Source organism: Gymnodraco acuticeps, unplaced genomic scaffold (genome assembly GCF_902827175.1).
Source record: "Gymnodraco acuticeps unplaced genomic scaffold, fGymAcu1.1, whole genome shotgun sequence".
NCBI classification, from domain to species: Eukaryota; Metazoa; Chordata; class Actinopteri; order Perciformes; family Bathydraconidae; genus Gymnodraco; species Gymnodraco acuticeps.
Window position 1 is genome coordinate 5,334,649 of NW_022990274.1, and position 22,831 is coordinate 5,357,479.

The window sequence follows — 22,831 nt, forward strand, 5'->3', positions numbered from 1 at the left end:
AAAATCGATCTCTTTATCGTTGTTTCATAGTTCGTCCGCTTCCCGATAAACAGGCGGGGAAAGGATTCGAATGTATGGTGCTCATTGTATTGAAAAACTCAGGTATTTAACCAAATAATTTAGAAAACTTTAACTCAAAAGTTTTGCAAATGGACTTCTTCTCCTGTCGTAACAAGTTCCAAGCTATCGCCTAAAGCGTGTTCATGAGCATACTGCCACAGTTGTATTTTTTTAAACAACTGGGCATATAACTTCTAACTATGCAAGTTATTTTGTAAAGGTGAAGCTATCATATATTGTAGCTCTGATCCCAACACCTGTTGTATCATGTTTTTATAGAGCTCAAACTTTGCTATGTAAATAAAGGTTGAGCAATTTAACCACTCCCTTTGCTGAGAATAATCCTACACTACCTTTTACCTACAGCTAGTTTAAATACGGTTTCTTGTGCACTGTAGGTCAAACATGCAAGTCACCAGGATCACATTTAAGCCACACTAAACAACTAGGATGTCATTTGTACCTCCCTTGACATCGCAGACTGCAATAACAAGACCAAAAACAATATGTGGATGTTACAAAATCTTTATTGATGTATAATCTATATTACTAGATGAAACAAGTGTCAGAAGGCGATTATTTAAACCCTCTAGGAATTATTGCTGTTAAGGAAACTTATTTGGTTTAAGTGGTTAAAGGTGGGGTATGTAATTTATTTCAGAAACACTTTTAGTTATGTTCCATGGAATGCTCTTAACATCCCGATAGCAATGAATATATTAAATGCTTTGACAATAAATACATTAAAAAAATATCATCTGTGGAAGCCGTGGCGCTGTAAAAAGCACGACCAATCATCTGAGCCGGCCCGGCTAAAGTAACTGGATGGCCTACCTGCCTGTCAGCCTTCCATCTGTGCACACATTTATCTCGTGCCCTCATTGGTCATGTGCGCGTTCGTGTGTGTTGGAGGAGGGGCTCTGTAAGGAAGTGGCAGATTTGTTCCGGTTGTGTAGGCCTACTTTCAAATTCTAGCGCACTCGAGCTGGTTTCTCCAAAATGACATACCCCACCTTTAACTAGATAAATGGTCTATAAAGAACTCTGTATAAACACAGATGACGTTAAACATCATATCACTACTTGATAAGCAAATATATGTTGCTTAAAACAGCTCCCACATACAGTATGATCCAGACATAAGCAGTCTGCTTTCAGGACACATAATAGGACATAGGACTGTTGCACACATTAACAAATCTATATATTCATTTTTAATATTAGCAGACAAAGATATCAAAGATTTGCATGAATAAGCAGACAATACCTCGAAGCCAGTCACATATTAACCTCTTCAGTTCAAATCATGTTCACATAAACTAGTGTTCAATCCCTTTTCAGCAAGATTATTTATACAAAGAAGAAATAAAAAGAAAGTAAGGATTATCATAATATCATTTAATAAACACAAGTAACGACTTCTTTCAAATCATTCATTTCTTTTAATATACAGATCCCATTAAGCAGATTTGCAGGTTAACGGCAGGTAACATTATGTAGTACATGGATAAAAGGTTTATGTTAAGTCATTTTGAAGATATTTCTGCTATTACATACTTAAGACCTCAATACAGTTTTTGCATAGTGAAAATACTCCCAAAAATTGGGGCACTATATTTTTTTACTTATAGTTAAATCATCTATTTGTAAGGAGGCAGCAATACTCATTACAACTTATTTCAGTTCCCAAGGTCTAATTTTTAAATTGTGCACACATATGCCTAACCCTGAGGCAATTTCATCCCACTTTCCCAGACTTCCCAACACCCAGACTTGTCCTCTTTCCACTACATGCCCAGTAGTTTCCACAGGGGCGGAACACCTGTGGCTTCAGACCGTGTCTTCCTCTCGGCACCGTCTCAACAAGGAGGCCAGAGCATGAAAAATGGGCTGAGCAGGAGTCATCCGTCAAAGCTAGGAATACTGTCTTCTGCCTTCATCCACTTTGCTGACCTCTCTGGATCCTTGGCACCTGGTACCACTTGTTCAATTATTTCTAGGGAGTCATGGCATTAGACATCTGTAACTATGGCTGGTAGAGCACTAATGGTGTGCAACTAGAACAAGTTCACTTTTTGAAACTTCCAGGCATGACTTACAAACTAAAAGTATATGGGGAATGATTGGAAATAGAATTTACACCTTCTATGAACTTCTCAGCTTTTATGACTATGCCCCGTAAAGTGTTAGCTGCGAGGAATTCCTCAGGAGAAAATAAAATAAATCAGGTTTTTTTAGTATCACTCGTATCTACTAAAACATAGGAATCCATACCTTCAGGACTGCAATTACTCATACCATACTCATATTTGCAAGGCAAATACACTGTAGGAGTGTGTGCATGAATCTAGGGGCAAACGATTTAGTGATGGTGACCTGGCAAATGTATAAGATAGTGTTTATATGTTGAATATTGGTAAACATTTCACCATGCAAGTTATTGATGACTATCATGAAGTAACTCAAAACAAATTCACAGATACAACATTTACTGATAAAGTACACACTCAGGGCAGTTATCATAAAGTATGCATTTCATAGTTGTGAAACTGTAAATACCTAGATAGTAGTGTGCCTCACAGAAGAAAATAAATCCTACATTAACATAAAGTTGCCCTGCAAAAAAGCAAAAGGGCTGTACAAGGCACATTTAGTATGTCAGTATTAAACCTGCAGGGTTATTTGTGTTACTAATGCAATATTCTAGTAGCTTCTATCCTGCAACGATGTCCTTCGTTGCACCAGTGTAATTAAGCACAATTGTGTGAGCACTTATTAATAAATGCGTTTGTCCTTTAGCTTTTTTAGGCTAATGATTGACGTGATTTGCATAAACATTTAGACTTTTTCAAATGCCATCTATTTTTCTTACACCTGGAGGATACTCAATTGGCAATCACAAATTAATAACATACTTTACAGCCCTACAAGCACCTCCTGTGGTATGTTAGGTAGAACATACATGATAAAGGTGAAATTGACCAATTGGATTGCACTATGGAAGTATTTCTACGGGCGCAAGTGAAGGACAGGATACGAGACAGTGCCACTCAACTTAATAAAGTTCAACTGTTAGCTCCAAAGATTTTAGTATCAACCTCTAGTCCACAACAAAACACCCCAGAACCTTCTCACTGAAAACCCTGACACTTCTCATTCCATCACTTCTACAACCTGGCAACACACCGCCTCAACATTCTGTGGGCATTACCGCTGCTGCCGAAGATTTACTGTTTTTACAAAAACAAACACAAAGAATGAAGAGGCTGGTCGTCAAAGGCAGACAAACAGAGCAGGAGGGAGATAGTTGGCCCAGTGCCCTGGAGATGTGCTGCTATTGAGGAGGTGGGCACCTGTTAAGGGGAGTGAGTTATGGTACACTGGTGCGTTGGTGCTTTCTTTGGACAACCCTCCCACAGGGTTTAGGAAGCACTTTCATTCGGACACACTGTAGGTGTATGTGTTAACCTAGTTGCTTAAACAGTCCGTTTCAAGGTGTTTTAGACTAAGCTTGTAATAAGGTAGTGGTTAGGGTTAGGGTTGAGTATGCTAGGATGCCAAGAGTATATATTTCTAGTGTTTACGGGTGTTAATAACAAGAACATAAGCCTATTTACAGTGGAGGGATGATTTGTGCCTGCTGGGTAATCATAAATGTAGAAACTTATGCAAGAAAATATATATAATGGCAATCAAGCGACTTGCTCTACAGCAACTGTTGCTGTGGGAATCTGCGTTTCTTCTGCTTTCTCAACAGGGATTTTTTGTTTCTCTTCTTCCTCCTCCTCTTCTCCATCCTCGCCAACATCATCATCAACCTCTGCGACTGCCAGGCCAGCGACATGATCACCATTGATGGCGCACTCAAAGCTTGGTGCCTCTCCATTGATTGCCAGCTGTGCCTTGATGCTGGAGGTGGAGCCGAGCATCTCGTGGATCTGCTCCACCACGCCTTCCCGGGTGTGCTCCTCCGACAGGACAAACTCTCCATCCATGCTTCCCAGAGCAGGAATCTCCACATGGACCTTTTCCTCAGTCGAGCCCAATTCTTGTGTGAGGACCGCCCCGTCTCGGACCTTCTTGACGTTAAAGGTCATGGGGGACACCTTGAAAGAGGACGCCTTGGCAGTCGGGCTCTTGGGATGGTTAGGGGTGAAGCTCTTTTTTATTTTCTCACGCTGCTCCTGAGGCACGATTCTTGTGGTGATCTGGGTCATCTTTTTCTCGATGCTCTGACGCGAGAACACCTTCTTGAGGCTGTCCACCTTCTTCAGGCTGTTGCGCTTGAACTTGTCAGACCTTCTCTCATACGGGCTGGAAGGGCCCAGGCCCATCGCGGCGTCGCCCTCAAACATCTCGTCCTCCTCATGGTATATTGTAAGATCATCGTCGTCTGAGGAGAGGCTGATGGTCAGAAGACCTTCATCATTGGCACGGCTGCCATCAATAGAGCCGGCAACAGACGGAGCAGGAAGGATGGAGTCTGCATCATACTGGCTTGGTTGGGGGGTCCTGAGGGAGTCCTTGACAAGCACGCTGGTGGGGATCTCATGGTCTTCCTATAGTGAAACAGAAGGACAGAAACAGGGGGGTTAAGTGGGTGGTTATTTTACGAAGTCATATATAGGCATTATTGCTTGAACAAAGCTTTAGTTTGACAAGGAATTACATTGATGGTATCTTTGTTTGAATTGGTTCTGGTCAGAGTTAGAGTATACAACTTTACTAGTTCCAATGATGAGTACTTTCAAACACATATTGCCATCAAAATGTAAATGTATGTCTTATGTCATGGTTAGCCATTGTAATACACTACACATATTGAGCTGCAGAGGACTGAGGAAACCAGTCTCTGCATGCTTCCCCCTTCTTCTCCTGAAGCCATATGAAGAGTTCCACCTGTTTCTCAGTAGGAGTCTTACATTTCACTCAATTTCTTTCCTCTTGCATTGCTCTCTCTGCCTTTAACTGGCCATGCTAGAACACATCAATGGCCATAAACACAGTGAAATTGAGAGCAGTAGGTTCACTATCCAGAGTTTCAATTGGTTTTTCCTCAGTCTCTTCTTCCTCCCCCTTGCTTGCTGCCCATTCATCCATGCACAATCGCGCAATCACACACATGCAGGCACACGCATACACAATGTTCCACTCCACTAGGGATGTATGAGTGAGTGTTCCCACCCCCCCCATTATTTTACACCCAGGAGTGAGTGGAGAGTGAAGGTGCAGCTTCAGTGGTTGACATACTCCACTACACATTTGAAAGGCTTGTAGACAAACCCTTCCTGTGACATCAGCTTTAAGTGCCACCAGTGGATACTTGGGTTTGAGTTGACTAAATACAACACAGTGTGCTGCACATTGTTGTGTTCAGGTACAAGGTATGTCTAGGTACGAGTCCAGCAAAGGCTTGAATGAATCGATTTGAGTTCTTGTGATCCCCAAAGTGCTAACCAAGCTTTAGTTGTTGTTTTTTTGGGCTAGGATTACAGAAGCATAATGAAACTGGGTTTTCCAAGGGTGAGATTATTCACCGTTTGATTCAAAATATTGTTGCTTCTGAATCAAACTATAAATAGTCACAGGTCAAACTTCTCAAATATAAGATGTTTACCCTCATGAAATATCAATATGAGGCGCTAGTATCGGCCACTGTCACCATCACTATACTGTATGTTGCAATGACATACTTTTAAATGATAGTTTCTGTTCACCATGTTTGTAACAATGAGTCTGCATTAAAGTATGAATGCATTTCCAAGAATGCACGAAAGCTCTTAAGACATTACAGCATACTTACTTACAGCATGCCATAGGTTTTTGAAGGAGTGAGCAATGCATCTTTTCCTGGGGTGTCATTAAGACATACTTAAGGATTGGGCCAACCAGATGGAGTCCTGCCTCCAGTCCATTCTTCACTAAACACTCAATGGTGTGTTTCAGCCTCGAGGGATGGGGGTATTAAACCTGCCATCTCTCTTTCGACCATTCAAGCCAATTTTGGGCAAATGATGTTTTAGTATATGAAAATGAGATGCAAAAGGAAGTACTCCATCAGAGATTGAAAGGTCCTATAGCCTACATATTATTAAGTTACTTTTGCACCATGTTATGAATTTCTCTTATTTCATACATTGCCTGAGAGAGTGCTCTTTTTAGGCACCTAAACAATATCATTGTGTATGGAAAGCTCTTGAGACGTGAAGACACCATGTAGAAAACCTCTTGTTTTTCAACTTTGCAGACACCCGATACCTCTAGCCTTGATCCAAACATGCAGTCATGAGTTCAGGTGTGTGCCAAGCATGTGTGGTATCTCCCAGTAAATGCTCATAGATCTGTCAGCCTGTTCTTAAAAGGCACATCATCAACTGCAGAGCCATGTTTACACGGAAAGAGATAAAAGACAGTTTTAAAAACGTATAAATATATAGCACAAAATATCGTACAATAGGGGTTACTAGTAAGGGTGGATACATTGAACATACTGTATGTGCTGACAGTGTGTCAGAATGTATTTACCACCAACAACCACAAAGGTCCATGTCGCCTTTCTAAAAAAAGCTGGGAGTTGTATTGAATTGCAGGTTTGTAACTTGAAAACCCCAAAAAGACAAAAGTAGCATCTTGGGGAACCACAGCTCCTGTTACTACTACCTTTGGTTTGGTCCCTTTGGGTTTGGTTCTCTGTAGCTCTCTCCTGTCAAATCTGAATGAGCAGTATCTGGGTTTTTGCTTGGTCTGACACGGCACCACACCTACAAAAACTGTGTGGATCTCAACGTGTTTAAGCAGAATCAAATCAGAGTCAGAACTAGGTGGGTTACAGCCCGTGTACTGGGCAAGTTAGGTGTACATTAATACAGGAGAGCTACTTGAAGGGAGATAATATTACTTGGAAGTTATGCTTATCTTTTTTTCTCTGTGTACATTTCAGGTCAAACACAGTCAACCAGTATGACGTTTGACATTTTGGGTTCAGAATTTGAAAGAAACGGGTCCAATATGGCCTTTCCAGACCCTCATTGGAACATTCCCTGATAATGAACACTAATCCCCCTCGTCTGGTGGTGTTAACGTTTCTAAAGATTTCAATCGTGGCTCCTCTGCTCCAGTCTAGGCACGCCGAAGATTTTCTGATTTGGCTCAAACATGTTTGATATAATCACTGTGGGTGCTGGAGTGTGTGGGAGGCAGCAACTGAAACTCAAACACCCTCCAATGAAAACCAAGTTCTCCTAATACATGCTGTCCTAAACCTGCCTTACTCAAGCTGATAAATACAATCAATGCCTCACTTGTCAAATGTAATTGACAAGTGCTTATACTAGTCCTACAGCCAATCTCAAGTGTCCATCCGGGCCTTTTTATCACCAGCATTAAATGTATCTGGCTCTTTTTATACTCTTTTATTTGGTTTGAATGGAAAATATGTTGTTTGGTTGTCCAATAGTGTAATGGAGTGAAATGAGTGTCCTCAGTTTAACCCACAACAGTTTTGGCGAACAAGCTAGAATAAACAAAATCTTCCTAAATACCCTTTGACCCAGGTCTATTTTCTCTCTGTGTCAGTGTGTGTGTGGACCTCACACTCTGGCACTTTTCTCTTGGGAACCCTGCTAATGACTGCATCCTCTAAGCAAGCACTCATTAGCCACTGCGAATGTAGTATGTGTTCGTATGTGTATGAGTGTCTGTGTGCCAGTATGTATTTGTGCAACCATGTAGGACATAAGTTAAAAAAAAAGTGTTTAAAAGAGCAAGATGAGTAAATTAACACACATTTGGAGCAAACCAAGGAAACGATGTTAATTTAGCGTGACAGCAAGTTCATTGGTACGTTCGCACTTCAAAGACATTCGGAACGCTTATGTAATGGAGTCTCATTTAACAGTTGCATGGTAGAACTGCCATCTAATTGCAAGTCCTGCAAGGTGTTACTAAGCTAGAGCTTATGTAAGGGCGCTCTGCGGAGTCTCTGCTCTATTCAAACGGAGAGAGATCAGGGCGGGGCAGCACAGAGTCTCCACTGATGGGATCATGTTACTCTGAGTGTGTGTGTGTGTGTGTCTCTGTTTATACCAAATGTGTAATGATACCCTATGATGTTACTTTGCCTTTTGTTCTCTTGCCTTTGTGTGTGTGTGTGTGTGGTGTGTGGTGTGGTGTGTGTGGTGTGTGTGTGTGTGTGTGTGTGTGTGTGTGTGTGTGTGTGTGTGTGTGTGTGTGTGTGTGTGTGTGTGTGTGTGTGTGTGTGTGTGTGTGTGTGTGTGTGTGTGTAATTAATGACAATCCCATCATTCTTAGCTGTACTAGGTGTTTGGTGCTAATTAACAAACTTGATCACACTGTCACACTAAACTACGGCTGTATATAATGTCATGTTTCCCCCCCTATTTTTCAAATAAAGCATGAAGCATATTTTATGACGTCATTACCATGGAAGTAACAATCTTTTTTATTAATCCAACATCATCAATGCAAAGTAAAAACATTGATATACTGTTATCTTGGTGTTGATGCACAGTGCCGATGGCAAGCAGTGGCGCGGGCCGAATATTCGCTGCTGATTACAACCGAATATCCGGAGCCCGAAAAATGGTATTCGGGACAGCCCTAGAACGTACCAGTGCAATGTCAGTACAGTTTATTATTATTGTAGGAGTTGTTTTTTTTTGTAACTAAACAAATATTCTCAAAGGGCCCAGTAAAAACACATCAATAGAAGGTGAACTTGAGCGAGATGATATAACTGATTATGTTATAAAAAGCATTAGATATTGTCTGGTATCTATTGCAGGCCCTTCAATGGAATCAGTCTGTGTTTCTAAATTGGGGTTTTCTATTTTAAAATGTTTTGACATCATGTATGAGGGTTTTCAGTCTGTGGCTAGAAGGACGGCTTTATTGTCTTGTGCTTTTACATTAGTTTATTTTTGTCTAAATGTATTTATGCTGCTTTTTAATATATTTATTGATATACAGCACTTTGGTCAACTCTGTTGTTTTTAAATGTGCTATATAAATAAAGTTGGATTGGAAACAAAAATAATATCGAAAGCATATCCTGGAGAAGGCAAATATCGAATTGCTGTAAAAATATTGTACTGTAATAGTGATAAAAACGGTCATTTAAACCTTCCACAAAATAGTTATTTTTTCAATAGGCGATTTATTGAATTAAAGGAGATTTTGAAATAAATGTTAAATAAAGCTAATAATAACAACTGTTGGTTGTTGGTTGTAAGTGGGAGTGTGTGTTGGGAACCTCAAAAAGGAGTGTTTCCCTGGCCCTTCAGATGATGAATGGAAGATATTCTAAATCCTAACAGGTGAGGTTAGTACAGGTGTGTTGGCACAGTGAGTCAGGTGCCAATGAGAGGGTACACCATCACCACCACACTCACAGAAATGCATGTGTGTGCACATTTGCTACTGCCAAGTCCCTGCAATTATTCTGTTACAGAATGAAAAAGACAGGAAGCTTAGATAAAAAAAAAAGGGAGAACAGAGACTGCACACAAAATGAATCAAAACGTTTTATAGCTTGATAGCAGACCTGTTTGCACTTCGCATTTCAAACAAACGGCTTTGTTTGAAATTTACTGTCTCAATGCACCTATCCTCCTGTAATACAACCTCTCTTTTTTCAAGATGTCCAAGCCAAACTCTTTCCCTGCACCCTCTCACACAGCCTTATCCATTGAGTTAACAAGCAGTACAGTCTCTACATCGCGTGATTGTGCACATTTGCCTGCATATGTTTTGATTACATCCTTCCCATTAACAGCGCTGTGAGTTGTTCCACTGTTCAACCCTACCCAGCTTGTTGCATAATAACCCCCTCCCTGCACCCCAATGTGCACCAAGAACCATCTGTGGACAGAGGAAGGAAGGAGGAAAGGAAGGAAAGGAAATGGAATGCTGCTATTTGTCATGGGACTGGGTTACATGATAAACTCTCAATGTACTGTACATGGTATCAGTCTATACGCTGACTCCCACCAATGATTGTACAGACATATAGGGTATGCTGAGAACTTAGACAAACACCATACCAAGTACGCTCTATTTGTCACATAAATTACGGTTTCAAGTAATAAATCTATCGTTAATTCTGAATGTATGCCTCATGGCTGTATACTTATGTAGCTCTGCATAACAAGTGTCTTCCTCATTCTGACCCCTCCCATGCTTGCCTCACCAAAAGAAAACAGGACATGTTTACTGGCAAGCCAGTGTAATCCCGCAACACAATAACCAATTCAGACGCGATGTCATGCTGACGTGCCAACAGAAAGGAGATCGTGGCAATCTAGAGAGGCGCCGATTATCGCTGATGACATAAATTATGATGTAGGACGTCTGTTCGCTCAGCCCGTAATTTACAGCACTTTGGGTGATGAAGCGTTTTGTATCCTGTGCTCTAGAATTCGCATAATTAATTTCATACATGGCATGGTATTCATTATATTAATACAATGGATCATTGCGCTGCCTGACACTAAATGCACTTCCTATACATCAACCAGACACAACGCTAAACCTGCACTTTCCCTTTCTTGTCTTTCAACATCCACGCTACATGTATGATGAATGAGGTACAACGTCTTCAGGAGTGTCACCTTAACAAATTCCTATACATTGAGAGTTCTTGTTGGTCCTGTTTTAATGCTGCCCCATGGCTACGCTAATCTCCTTTAGCCTTTTTGTTCAAATCTCTCAAATCCCCCTTTACACACATTGTGTTAAGCACAATCCGTGCATATCAGAACCATTGTTTGATAAGGTCTGTGTGGATATACCAAGAGCGTTTTTGATAAGGCTACCACCAATTGTCAAAATGTTTACCCCACGTGTGAAGGCCAAAGGTCAGGGGGATTTGCAGAGAAGCCCGGAAGTCATCGTGTTATCTCAAAACAAGTATTTGTGTTTTTATTTAAGAGCAGAGAAATGAGAACACTGAGAATCAGCATGGCTATTGTTTTCCCTTTTCCTGCCATGGATATTGCGGCCTTGACCAGTGGATTGGATGGAAACCAAGGTTGGAAATGTCAAGAAGCAGCAGACGCATAGATGGAGTCTCATGTGAGAGAAAATAAGGGAGGTGACAGGAGGAGTCGAAACAGGAAAGCTGATTTCTTTTTTTTTTTAAATTGCGTAATAACACCTTAAGCTTCAGCCTAATGAACTCCCATGTTGCTTTTTCTAACAATAATAACTATAATAGTTGAATAAGTCATCACCTGTGTCTAACACGTCATACTGTGTGAGAAAGTCAAAAGAGAACGCTCCAAAGAATAGAGAGTGAAAGACAGCATGTGAGTGCAAGTGAACAAAAGAGCTGGATGACAACCTTATTTGCACCTGTGGCAAAAATAATAACATGCTAAATATGTGCTCTTGGCAGTTCTGAAGACAAATGGGTAAAGTGCATCATGGGAAATGCTGGGAGGCATAAAGTACCTTAAGATCTGCTACTTTCTATTCTTCTTTGTAAACACAGCTTTGGTGTATCATCTGGAAAACTTTGAATATTCCTTTAAAGCGTTTTTGGTTCACAGCTAATAAAATATGACCAACATAATTGACTAGCTAGCATGGCAAGTTATACTTCAGCAGTCGAGTGTGCTCGCTCAGACTTTGTCAGCACTTTTTTATGTCAATGAAGCTGTTCCGACTAGTCTTCCGCTGCAGGATTCTGCAGTTGCAAACTTGCCTTTGCCTCACACACTGACTCAGTTCAGCAGACTTGTCAAACCTGAATGAGACACCGGGGTGAAGAGCAGGCACTTAAAGTATTACTTCCCAATCCACATGCATGCCCTGACTTTTCGCCCATACAAGTTGCAAACTTAAGTATTTCTCTCGTCAAAGCTCAATCTTTTGGTGTAATCGTTAGGCGACAAAACAGACAGATTTGTATGTGTCCTTCTGCCCATTGTTTTTTCTTTCATATTAATCTCAATTTCACACTTCTCCGCTCTTTATTTTCTGTTTACTGCAAACCAAGAGGATTACCAGAGGAATGAACCCCAAAGGAAAGAGTAAGAAAGATGACAACAAAGCTATAAACAAACCTCATTGTTCATTTTGAAGGCATGTCTAAAAGGCTTCACGGCCACGTTTGACTATTATTACTAAGACCAGTTTTACTCCAATCCAATGGAATTCTGCCAAAAACATGTCACACTTACAACTTGTCAAGGACACAATGTATGAATGTCATACTTGTGTGCACTTTTAGGGCTAAAACATTTGTAAAAAATATATCATTGTGATATTTCTAATATTTGAGTTGAAACATTCAATATAAACCCCAGGCTTGTAAAGGAAAACTCACACGATTTAGATTTCTAATGAGACGGTCTGATTGAACATGATCTCATGACTCAAATGATCTGATCAATTGATCCAACACCCAAAGCAGGCCGCGCTAGTCACAAACCATAAATTGAAACCAACAAAAATGTAATATCCATCGTGTTGTGTATGCAATAACAATTAGACCAAAAACAGCTATTTTATCATCTAGTCAACATTAATAATCTGAAAAATATGTCAGTAATGTCTGTCAGTATTTTCTAATACCATTCAGCCTCATTTTTACTTGTCAAAAGCAGAAGGGTATTTTTTTTTTTTTACAATTGTTTATTTCTGTTAAAAGTGTCTCAACAAGCCGTTCCTCTGTGCCATGCACTATGCCCTGAGCCTGGGTGTAGTTGTAGTTAATTATATCAATTACATCTGAGTTTTTTCTACTGTGACTTAAACAATGTCATGCCATGAAGAAAAAGTGAAGAAACCCTCTCTCTTTCAATTTGAACTCGTTTTTGACTATTTTGCAGCTGTCAATGAAGCTGACTAACAGCTGGGCACAGCTAAAAATAGCTAGCTAGAATAGCTAGCTGTGCTCTTTTCTCTAACGCTGTAGAGTTTACACACTCCCCACCCTAAACAAAATGTAGGCCAAGCACTGGTCAACATTAAAGCACAGCACATGTAAATGAGACGACTTTGGAGTTACTGGAATGTGTAATTCTCCTCTTTTTGTGGAAGCTGGTCGCCTCCCTAAACCTACAGCCCCTAATTTAAGCTAATGAATCTTGTGCCTGACTCTGCACTTAACACACTGACACAAAATGTACATAAACTGTCCCATCCAACTACTGTCAGACATCAGAAATGAATGTCTAATAAAATGTCCAATTTTTTAAAGGTTACTTAGTAAATGTAAAGTAATCCTTGATTCTGAAACTGTTATTGACCACACTACATGCTAATGTATGTGCCGGCACTACTGGTTATAAATTCAATACAAACATCGTATTTTATGTAATGTTACAGTGGGTCCAGGACCACAATATTTTATAATTAATAATTTCTCTATTATTGAAGGTTTACATCTGAACTAGTCTGTCACTTTGAGTCAATTACCCTTTCACTTTAAACTTGTCCATGGGTTAAAGCTTGGTAACATAAAGATCCAGAATGTTGGAATGCACTGAAACAGCTAGCCCTGCTTTAGGCTACAAGCTGGTGATATACATCACATGGTCGAGGGACACACACAAGAAATCTTAGCTGTAGCCTACAGCTAGCAGCCTGCTTCAACCTGTCCAAAGGAATAAGATGTTCTAAATGAAAAGACTTCTGCACTGAACACATGCAATAGAGAAATTCAATCGCACCCAAATATTGTATTCCTGCTGAACATACGTTACATTGTTTTGGATGAAGTAGAATAAGTGTTCTCTGAACTATTAAGCTATTTCTCTCTCTTGCTATTGCATCTTTAGGGTTCAGCGTAAAGGGTTTAGTTTGTAGAAAAACTTCACTTGTGTCACTTTGGATGTATGGACAGGAACAAGCTCCATCATAGTTTAATTTGCATTTAGGGTAATATGCTTTTAGTCATCATCAGTTCGTCCTCCATCTTGGAGTATGAATGGAGTGTGGAAACACAGCTTTTACTTCCTGCTGCTGGAAGGTAAGATTAAGTCACAACCTTTGGTCGAGTGTCGATGTACAAAATAACTATCACGTTTAGTAGCAAAGCAAACAAAATGACAATGCCTGAAGAGAAGCCTATCACTCAAAACCTCTGTCAACATTTGCTGTACGCAATGACGAGTCAGAATGTGGTTTCGAAATCTGAAGAGTCTATTTCTATTCAACTCATCAAGAGCCGACAATAGAGGATAACTGATATTGGGTCCAATTTACCCCCACCGACAAACATGGGTTTGTTCTCAATTTAAAGCTTGTCTGAACATACAGTATTATATGTCGAAATAAGTGAAAGCGTTAGAGAGTCAAAATAAATCTGAAAGCCAAAATAGCTTACAGAGAAGCTATCACCAACCAGATGTTGCCGCGTTAGCATAACTTGCTAATGTTAGCTGGTAAACCATGCTAATGTGACTAACATTATTTAAACTTTAAACAACCTCTGAAATAGTTATTTTTAACTCCATGCTTGTGGTTTTAGCTGAAATTTCTGGTGGGTGTTTAAAATAAAAATATAAAATAGTTAAGCACATTGTTTTGTCTGTAGTCTACCACCTTTTTTAATTAGTTAAGAATTAGGGATGCTCCAATCGCCAATTTTGGGGCCGATCGCCGGAATCAGTATCGGCCGATATCGATCGCCGATCCGATCGAGTGGGCGGGGCCTATGGTGATCTTCCATTTAAAGTGATGTTTAAAACTCAGTTAATGGAGCTCATTCACTGGCGCTTCCAAACAACAACCAACATCATTATTACATTCAAATGAAGTACATTATTCAAGTTTACATTAAATTTGGATAATAACACGGGAGAAATTAGCGGAAGCGCTCTCTTTTCCTCTCTCCCTCTCTCCTGACAGCCCGTCAGTATCTCATGCAGCTCACTGATCCGGTAATGAGTGACCCGACAGTGAAGAATAAATATATTTATAACTAGTTTAGCTTGTTCCAGAGGTAGATAAAATAGCCAAGTGTATTAGCTCTAACTCTGACGGCCCGTCCACACAGCGGCGTGCGTTGAAGCTTCAACGCTTCTGCCCATTCACTTTGAATGGGGTGACGTCACGTTTCGCCAAACTGCATTGTGGGAGCGAAGCGTAGATTTGCTTGCGTTGCTCGCGACGAAAGTTAAGCAATGTTCAACTTTTGAAGCTTTGGCGGAAGCGTCAGCCAATCTAATCATATGCCAGTACAAGCTCTAGCCAATCAAACCGCGTGCTTGTGTGTCCGGGGTGGGAGATTAATGTGATTGGTTGTTGGTGGAGTTTCAGCCTCCCCCGCCGGCCATCAACAAAAAGCATGTTGCAGTCATTGAAGGTTTCTCATTTCTCCTCCTCGAATCCTCGGTACTCCGGTAGTGATCCTCCGGGGATGTATTTCCGGCAACAGTGATCTTTAAAAGAGTCGTGACGCACGGCCGGACTCATCTCAGGGGGGGGGTATATCCAGTCTCTGATAGTGTTACGTTATTATGAGAGTGCTCTCATACTTGTTTGATTCTGAAATTGTATATATTTATATAAATATATGTGTGTATGTGTGTGTCCGCATCTGTAGCCTGTTATTGTCTCATTATACCGCACTGTCAATGAATCAAAGTATATATATATATATAAGTGGTCATGAACACATCTGTCCATCAGACAGGCTGCTGTGCCTCCTGTCATCATTAATGGACGTCTCTTTAAAATGACCGCTCAGAGGAGAGGATTTCTCATTTCTCTAACCGCCTGCTGCTTCCCCTCCTCTCTCCTCGGTTCCCCTCCTCGACTCCTCCGCTCGCATCTCCTGCGGGCGGGACTAAGACAAGAGGATAGGAGTCGAGCAGGGGAATTAGAGAAATGAGAAACCTTCTCTTTGTTTAGTTTGGCTGGGGAGCTAGTTCCTCTTTCCTTCAGAATGTGATATGTGATATGAACAGTGTCCCTTGATAGATTGTGTGAGCTCGAACTGTTACTCCCTGCTAGTTTGCGATTAGGGATCCCAAAAACGCACACAAACATCCTCTTCCCACCCCACCACGAGGGCCAACACAACAACTCCCTTTTACCTTGATACAAATCGAGCCTTCCTCTGAACCCGCATGTACAAGGCCGGAGAACAAATGCAATTCTCACGGCGTTCAAATTCAATTTGCCATAGTGGTCGACTTTGTTGTGATGACATTCCACTGTGAAATAAACACAGATGGGGAGATTATGATCTACTCAGAAATAAATGACTTCTGTCCCAGGAAATTGAATTCCAAATATGGCGTATTTCATGCTGCATGGCACTGTGATGCAATTTAGATAAGTTCTCCGGGGGGGTGACTGTTGATATTTAAACATTCAGGTAATGAGCCTTATAAATTAATCTGTGTGACAAATAATAGAAAGACAATACATCTACAATCCAAAACAAAACAGTTTACCTTTCTAAACGGTAATTACCAAAACAATTTCCATACTGTACACACTGGAATGTCCAGATGCCATGGGAATTGTAAGTGCTCTGCATGTGTGTGTGTGCAAGAGGGGAGGGCTATGTCGGAACAGGAAAAGCACTGATGCACAACAACAAACAAACAAGGGCCAAGCATCGGTAATGAAGTCCTCATTAGTCCTTGTTATGCACAAGACCGCAGCGGAGCGGCAGACAGCGCTGCCGTTTCGGACTGACCAGGGCCAGAGCCTGGAGCGGGCATAGACCCCTGCTCCCTGGCTGCAGGAGTGGGCGTTTACCCCAGAAACCCTCTGTGTTTCCACCTCGGTTGGCAGGTACAGATGAGTGTTCTGGATCAATTTTGTAGAGCGGGAAGAGGAGGAGGAGGAGTGACTTTTGGCCAATGGCTACAGGCCTGGTATACAGAGTTTGGCTCTTGGGTGTGCAGCAAATGTGCGTTATCAAAGAGTTGCATGAGGCATGCGGCGTGGCCTTTCATGTTGTTTCAGGGAATCAGGACAGGTGGCTGGACCAAAGACAGAAAATATGCTCACACGCAATATGGAGTTTGTATAGAAAGACAGAAACAGTTGGAGATAGTGATGTGAGAAGTGAAAACAACAGTTAAACATAAACCAAAAGATATCAGATAGGAAGATTAGCGCACAGCACCAGATGGAGGCAATCCAGAAAAGGACACACAACACAGGAGGCCAAAAAGAGATTAGGTGAGGCAGAAAGTGATGGCCGCTGAAAGGAGTCAAGTAGGAGGCGGAACAAAGGCTGATTGGTTATTTTATTTCCCATTCCCCTCAGGCACGCCAGGTCTCATTTACCAGCTCTGTAACTGCATACACCTGACCCAACACATCAGGATAACGTCCAATGGGCAAGTTGCACGCACACACATGCTGCACACACATACCTGGCCCTACTACACCCATGCTTTGCTCATAGCTGGCTACATGTTGGAGGGAAAAACTCAACTCTTTGGCACGTTTAACTAGAGGCTTAAGGGCAACACTAAAATCCTGATTAACTTTTAAGTGTAGGTTATGCTAAATGTTCTCATATTAGTTCAAATACATTGACATGATGCATAGAAGGGAGACAAATTTGAGATATTCGCAAAAGGACAATACAAATCCAGGCGACGCATTGATTCGACAATCCAATGAAAAACAAGCAGTTCGATCAACTCTGATTATCTCCAAAGCAACAGGACACTCCCTTTCAGCACATAAAAACCGACTGGGGATTCAAACAAATCGATCTTTGGGGCCTCACCCACGGAGCCACCTTGTACAGGGTACGTTCTTGGCACCTGTTGCATTTGAACAACAGAGCCTCAGTACCTGGGAAACCAGATAACAACGGCGGTTAAAAGCCCTCAGTCGCTCTGGCTGTGTCAACAATGGCACCCCCCTTTTTGCTGCCTGGGCACACACTAGTACGCACACGCTCAGACGCACCCACACACACACACACACACACACACACGTAAGCATGAAAAACCATGCACTTATTCATGCACGAAGCGTACTTGGAGACCATGCGTAGATCGTGTTTTATTCGGTTGAGTGGAAATGCATCCGTCAAACACAATATGGAACTGCTTTCATCTTGCATGGCAACCACATGATAATTATGCAAATCGTGAATCCAGACTGGAGACAGAGTTAAAGGAACACACCCTCTACATGATAATTACTTTGGATTTGTGAAGCAAACTGTCGTAAGTGTAAAAAGAATCCAAAACTGAAGAAAACTCTTGATTAAGCCACATAAAAAAAAACAATGTTTGAATAATTCATTTCCTGTGCAGGTAAAGGAGAAAGACAGTTTTTTTGTCAGAATTCAAGGTAACGCAAGGTGAGTAATTGATATGCAATGGGTCATATTAGGTTTCAACAATTTGTATGTCTCAGTATAAGTTAGAGATGGGTTATGCAAGAATACTTTCAGCTGGTTATTTCCTGGGGATATCGGGAAGTTTATCACAGGTGTGATATGGCAGGTGTGATATGGCAGTTAAAGTGGAAAATCCATCCAAAAGCCATATATCTCTCTGAATTATGACTGTGGGGTGTAAACAGATCTAGTCAAAGTCAGTGTCTGAGCCGTCCTCTATTATCCTCTACATCTCCATTCCAGACACACCCTTCTACTGGCAAACACATAGAGGAAGAGAGGAGGAAGAGCCACATGCACATGTAACTCTTAACTTACATTCACAACCATTATCATATCAGTCTTTTTTACTTTTTGTTGTGTAAAGGTGTGCTTGAAATGTACTTCCAGAGTCAGAAAAAAAATAAACCTCTCTCCACATTTGTGAATTGAGCTCTACAGGTTGCCTAAGTCTGGTTCAACAAGTTTTTAAGTGTTGAAAATGTAAAAAAGTTATGTTCAGCTACACTGTGTCACATGTTTGTGCCAACTAGGCACACAATAAATGTGCACACATCCGAACACACCGAATTCTGCAGTCAAATGTGTATGCAAATATGACATACACACACACTAAAATGAAACCCCATGATGCAAATATATATCATTGAAAAAATAAGGCATGGATAAACGTGCAACAGGTAGGGGAGGTCCAACTACAAAATGCTGACTCATACTTTTCCCATTATGCTTTTCTTTCATTAGAAGCTATCAAGTTGCCTACTAAACTTGCAACAAATGCTTTTATTATCTACACATACTATGTGACAAGACAAGACATGGCTAACACCCCCCCCCCCCCCCTATGACATCACTATGACATCACAAGGGTCGTTTTTGGAAGTGTTTCCCCTCCATTGAAAGATTAGACACTCAAAAGTAGGATAACTCAACTTTTATCAGTGGAGTACCCCTATACGATTCCACCATTTGAATCATTGAGTGCTACTGCTTAATTTCTCTTCCTTTCACCATGTTTTCTCACCTGGGTGATGAGCACTTTAAAGTGGTTCCTCCTCAGCAGGTGGCTGTGGTTGGCCTCCAACTTCTTCACCTGCACCGCCTGTTTGTCCATGCGCTCCCTCACATCCTTCAGGTGCCCGCTCACTTTGCGCGAGCGCTCGAGCAGCTTGCTGACGCTGTTGGAGGTGTTCAGGTGGGTCTTGGAGAGGCGGGTCACGTCGCCCTGCACGACCCGCACGGCGCCCTCCAGGTCGGCCTGCCGCTGCTCCATGCGCTGCTGGTTCTCCTGCACCGCCTCCAGCATGTTCACAAGCTTGTCGAGCAGCGCCACCACGGTGATAGCACTCACCTGGCCGCCGGCTCCGGGGCTGCCCGGCACGGCCGCGGTGGGACTGGTGGGCATTTTGAAGCCCAGCCGGGAGAGAGTCCCGGTCGGTGTCGGGGAGGACGGGGCAGAAGATAGGCTATGGCTCGGGATGAGGATCTCCATGTTTTCGGGCTGCTGCTGCGGGATGGTGTGTGTGCTGCCGGTGATGCTGCTGCCCTCGGCGTGGGACCCGTTTTCTGCCATGGTTCACAGGTGGTCAAATGTCCCGCTTTACAGGGATAATTCACCTAAGAGTTTAGCAGGAGTTTGACTCTCTTAGTGCTGCTGTCACCTGCCCCAGCTGAGAACTGGAGGCTGGGTGTTTTACTTCTTGGAGTTAATTCGACGGCCACGCCCCTTTCTATATTTCTCGTTACACACACGCACGCGCGCACACACACACGCGCTGTGAACTTTCAAAACACCTCCCCTGCAAACCAAGGGAGGGGCATGGTTGCTATGGGAACCGTGCAGGCCAAGCCCTATTGACAGAAAAGAGGTAGAGTTGGTGTGTGTCCTTCCTTGTATGCTGCTAGCTTGCTTTGTTTTTTCATGTGACTGCCAACAATTCCACTTTGTGCAAGCCTCGCTGCATTTGCAAAATATGCTTGAAGGTTACTTTTGTTTACTGCACTCACTGGTGTGCTGTTGTAGCCTACCAAATTGGACAGGATTGCATTGTATCAAGGGGCATTGGCGTGTGTGGGACCCACAAAAACAATAACGTGAAGATAAAAGTACAATGCAAATCAGAAAGGCAGTGTTTCTACAGCTGCGTGTTTCCACTCACATGCTGTAGATAAATCCTGGAACATATTGTCTTTATTTCAAAGTCTATGTATGTGTCCCTATGCCCATGGATGTGTTACAGATTGGGTTTACTGTGCATAGGCTCAGGGGCCCAAAGTGTCAGGATGCTCCTCGCCTTCACTTGCAGTAATGCCACTCAATGTACCAAACAGGAAGAGACTTAAAATAACCACAAATAAATATAAGAACTACAAAGACATACAAAAGACTACAACAGTTCCAAAAGGACTACAACACTACACTTTTGCATGTCTGTGGCCAGGGGGACATTGTCTCCTTATGCGCCCATGACTTTTCCTATGCTTATAATGTTAGTGTATTGTTGGGTGTGTGTGCCCTATGATCGCCCCTTTCCTCTCCCCTCTTGTTTTCAAGCTCTGTGACATGGAATGGAACACACTGACATGGAAATGTGGAAATCCCTGTTTCAACAATGAGCTCATCCGTGCCCTGGCATGATGCCCTGCATGGCCTCTCTCTCAATCCTTCTCTTTGTCACTATCACTGTAGATATTTAATTCACAGTAACACAGCCGCTCTTTCAATTCAACTTGTTTTGAAATCAAATACATATGTGGTGTGTGTCAGTGTGTTGCAACAAGTGTTGGTGTATGTGTGTTGTCATAAAGGGAGGGAAGAGTGTGTGCTTAGGTGTGGAAACCTACTGCATTAGAACTATGACAAGGATCTATTTGATCACTGCAGACTATGGGAGGAATCCAAGCCCACACCTGAGTTTTATTGGATTCTGTCTGATAAAGCAGAGGCTTGGTCAGCTATCATCAAACCTAAGATCAATACAGAGTATTTACACCCTTAGACTGCGATTAGATTTTCTGCTACTGCTTGTATTTACACACTGAAAAGACACACCTAAGAACTGTGTTAAACTATTTTGGCAAAGTCCAAGTCCTCAGATTGAAACCACAATAAAAAAATCCTGCACAATACAGCCCCTCCACCTCTTAACTCATTGGTTACTCAACGTAACAACACCAGACTGACCACTAGAAGCTCCACACGTGGCGACCTATCAGTCCCATTCAGGAAGAGTACTTTTGGTCAGTCATCATTCTCGGTCATAGCAAGACAAAACAGGAATTCTCTACCCACTCAAATCAAAGACATACATACACATACCACCTTCACAGCTCACTTAAAAACATGGTTCACTGAGAACTACACCTGCACACACTAGTCTGTGTTGAGTATGGCGTGAGTGTTACATGTTGTGTTACATGTTGTGATCATGGATGTTGCCCCTCGATTCTGTTATGTGATTGTGATGTGCTATATGTGACATGTAGCCTACTGTATGTAGTAACGTGTTGTTTATTATTCTCTTTTATCCTCACACCGGTATCTACTTGTCTTTCCTCCTTTTTATTTTATTTTATATATTTTCTTATAACTAATGCTGTTGATATATTGTAATTTTCAGGGTGTCTATTACCATCTGGCCGGGGACAACAGCTGGAAATTAGCCATGTCGGCTAAAGCTGCACCATTTACTGTTTTTGTGACAGTTCATCGATGGGGACTGTCCACGACACTATAAATAAATAAACTAAACTAAACTAAAATTGCCTTATTAAAAAAATATTTGGGAAATGCATTTATTTGATTTCCTGCTGAAAGATTAGCCTAGATTAGCACAAAGGGAAAACAAGGGGCGACCTCTGTGTCCTGAAAATGAAGCCAATGTAGAAGTTCCCTAAACTATAGAAGTCTATGAGAAGGTGATCCTCCTTTTCACTTGACCTATAACCTCAGTAAACATATTCCTGACGAGATTATGATCAAAATAGCTGGTTTCATGTTTTCTTCAATACAGCATTATCAGTTCGCAAATTAAGGTCTCATTTAGAGTAAAATGTATGATTGGAAAGTTGCTACAACATACAAAAGACACTCTATAGGAAGTGGCCTGTTATTCTTTTGATAATGTACATCCAAATGAATATCGAATTTGACATGATGAATTACAGATTAACATTGCTAACCAAGCTAGCTAGCGTGGATGTTAGCTAAAAAGGTGGGTTAGTTTGGTTGTTTTTTATGCTAACAGTACCTGGGTTTGCTGTGCCTTTTGCTCGCTCCACCCTTTCGCCACTTCCGGTTTTGAATACGGCCAAAATGCCAAACTTAGTAGGCTACCAATGGCGTGACGTGAATAAGCAAGGCTAGCTGTTTTCAGTTGTTGTGCTAAGCTAATCGACTGTGTCAGTAGCTTTATATTTTAC

The 22,831-nt window shown here is 41.6% G+C and overlaps 1 protein-coding gene across 1 annotated transcript; it reads right to left on the minus strand.

The window, feature by feature from the left end:
• Positions 1-569: 569 nt before the first annotated feature.
• On the minus strand, positions 570-20,103 carry cavin2a (caveolae associated protein 2a). The gene is made up of 2 exons (XM_034221454.1): positions 19,434-20,103; positions 570-4,619 (listed from the first exon to the last, which is right to left on the minus strand). Exons 1-2 carry the CDS (start codon positions 19,980-19,982, stop codon positions 3,753-3,755), a joined length of 1,416 nt encoding a protein of 471 aa, XP_034077345.1. The 5' UTR covers positions 19,983-20,103; the 3' UTR covers positions 570-3,752.
• Positions 20,104-22,831: the final 2,728 nt, after the last annotated feature.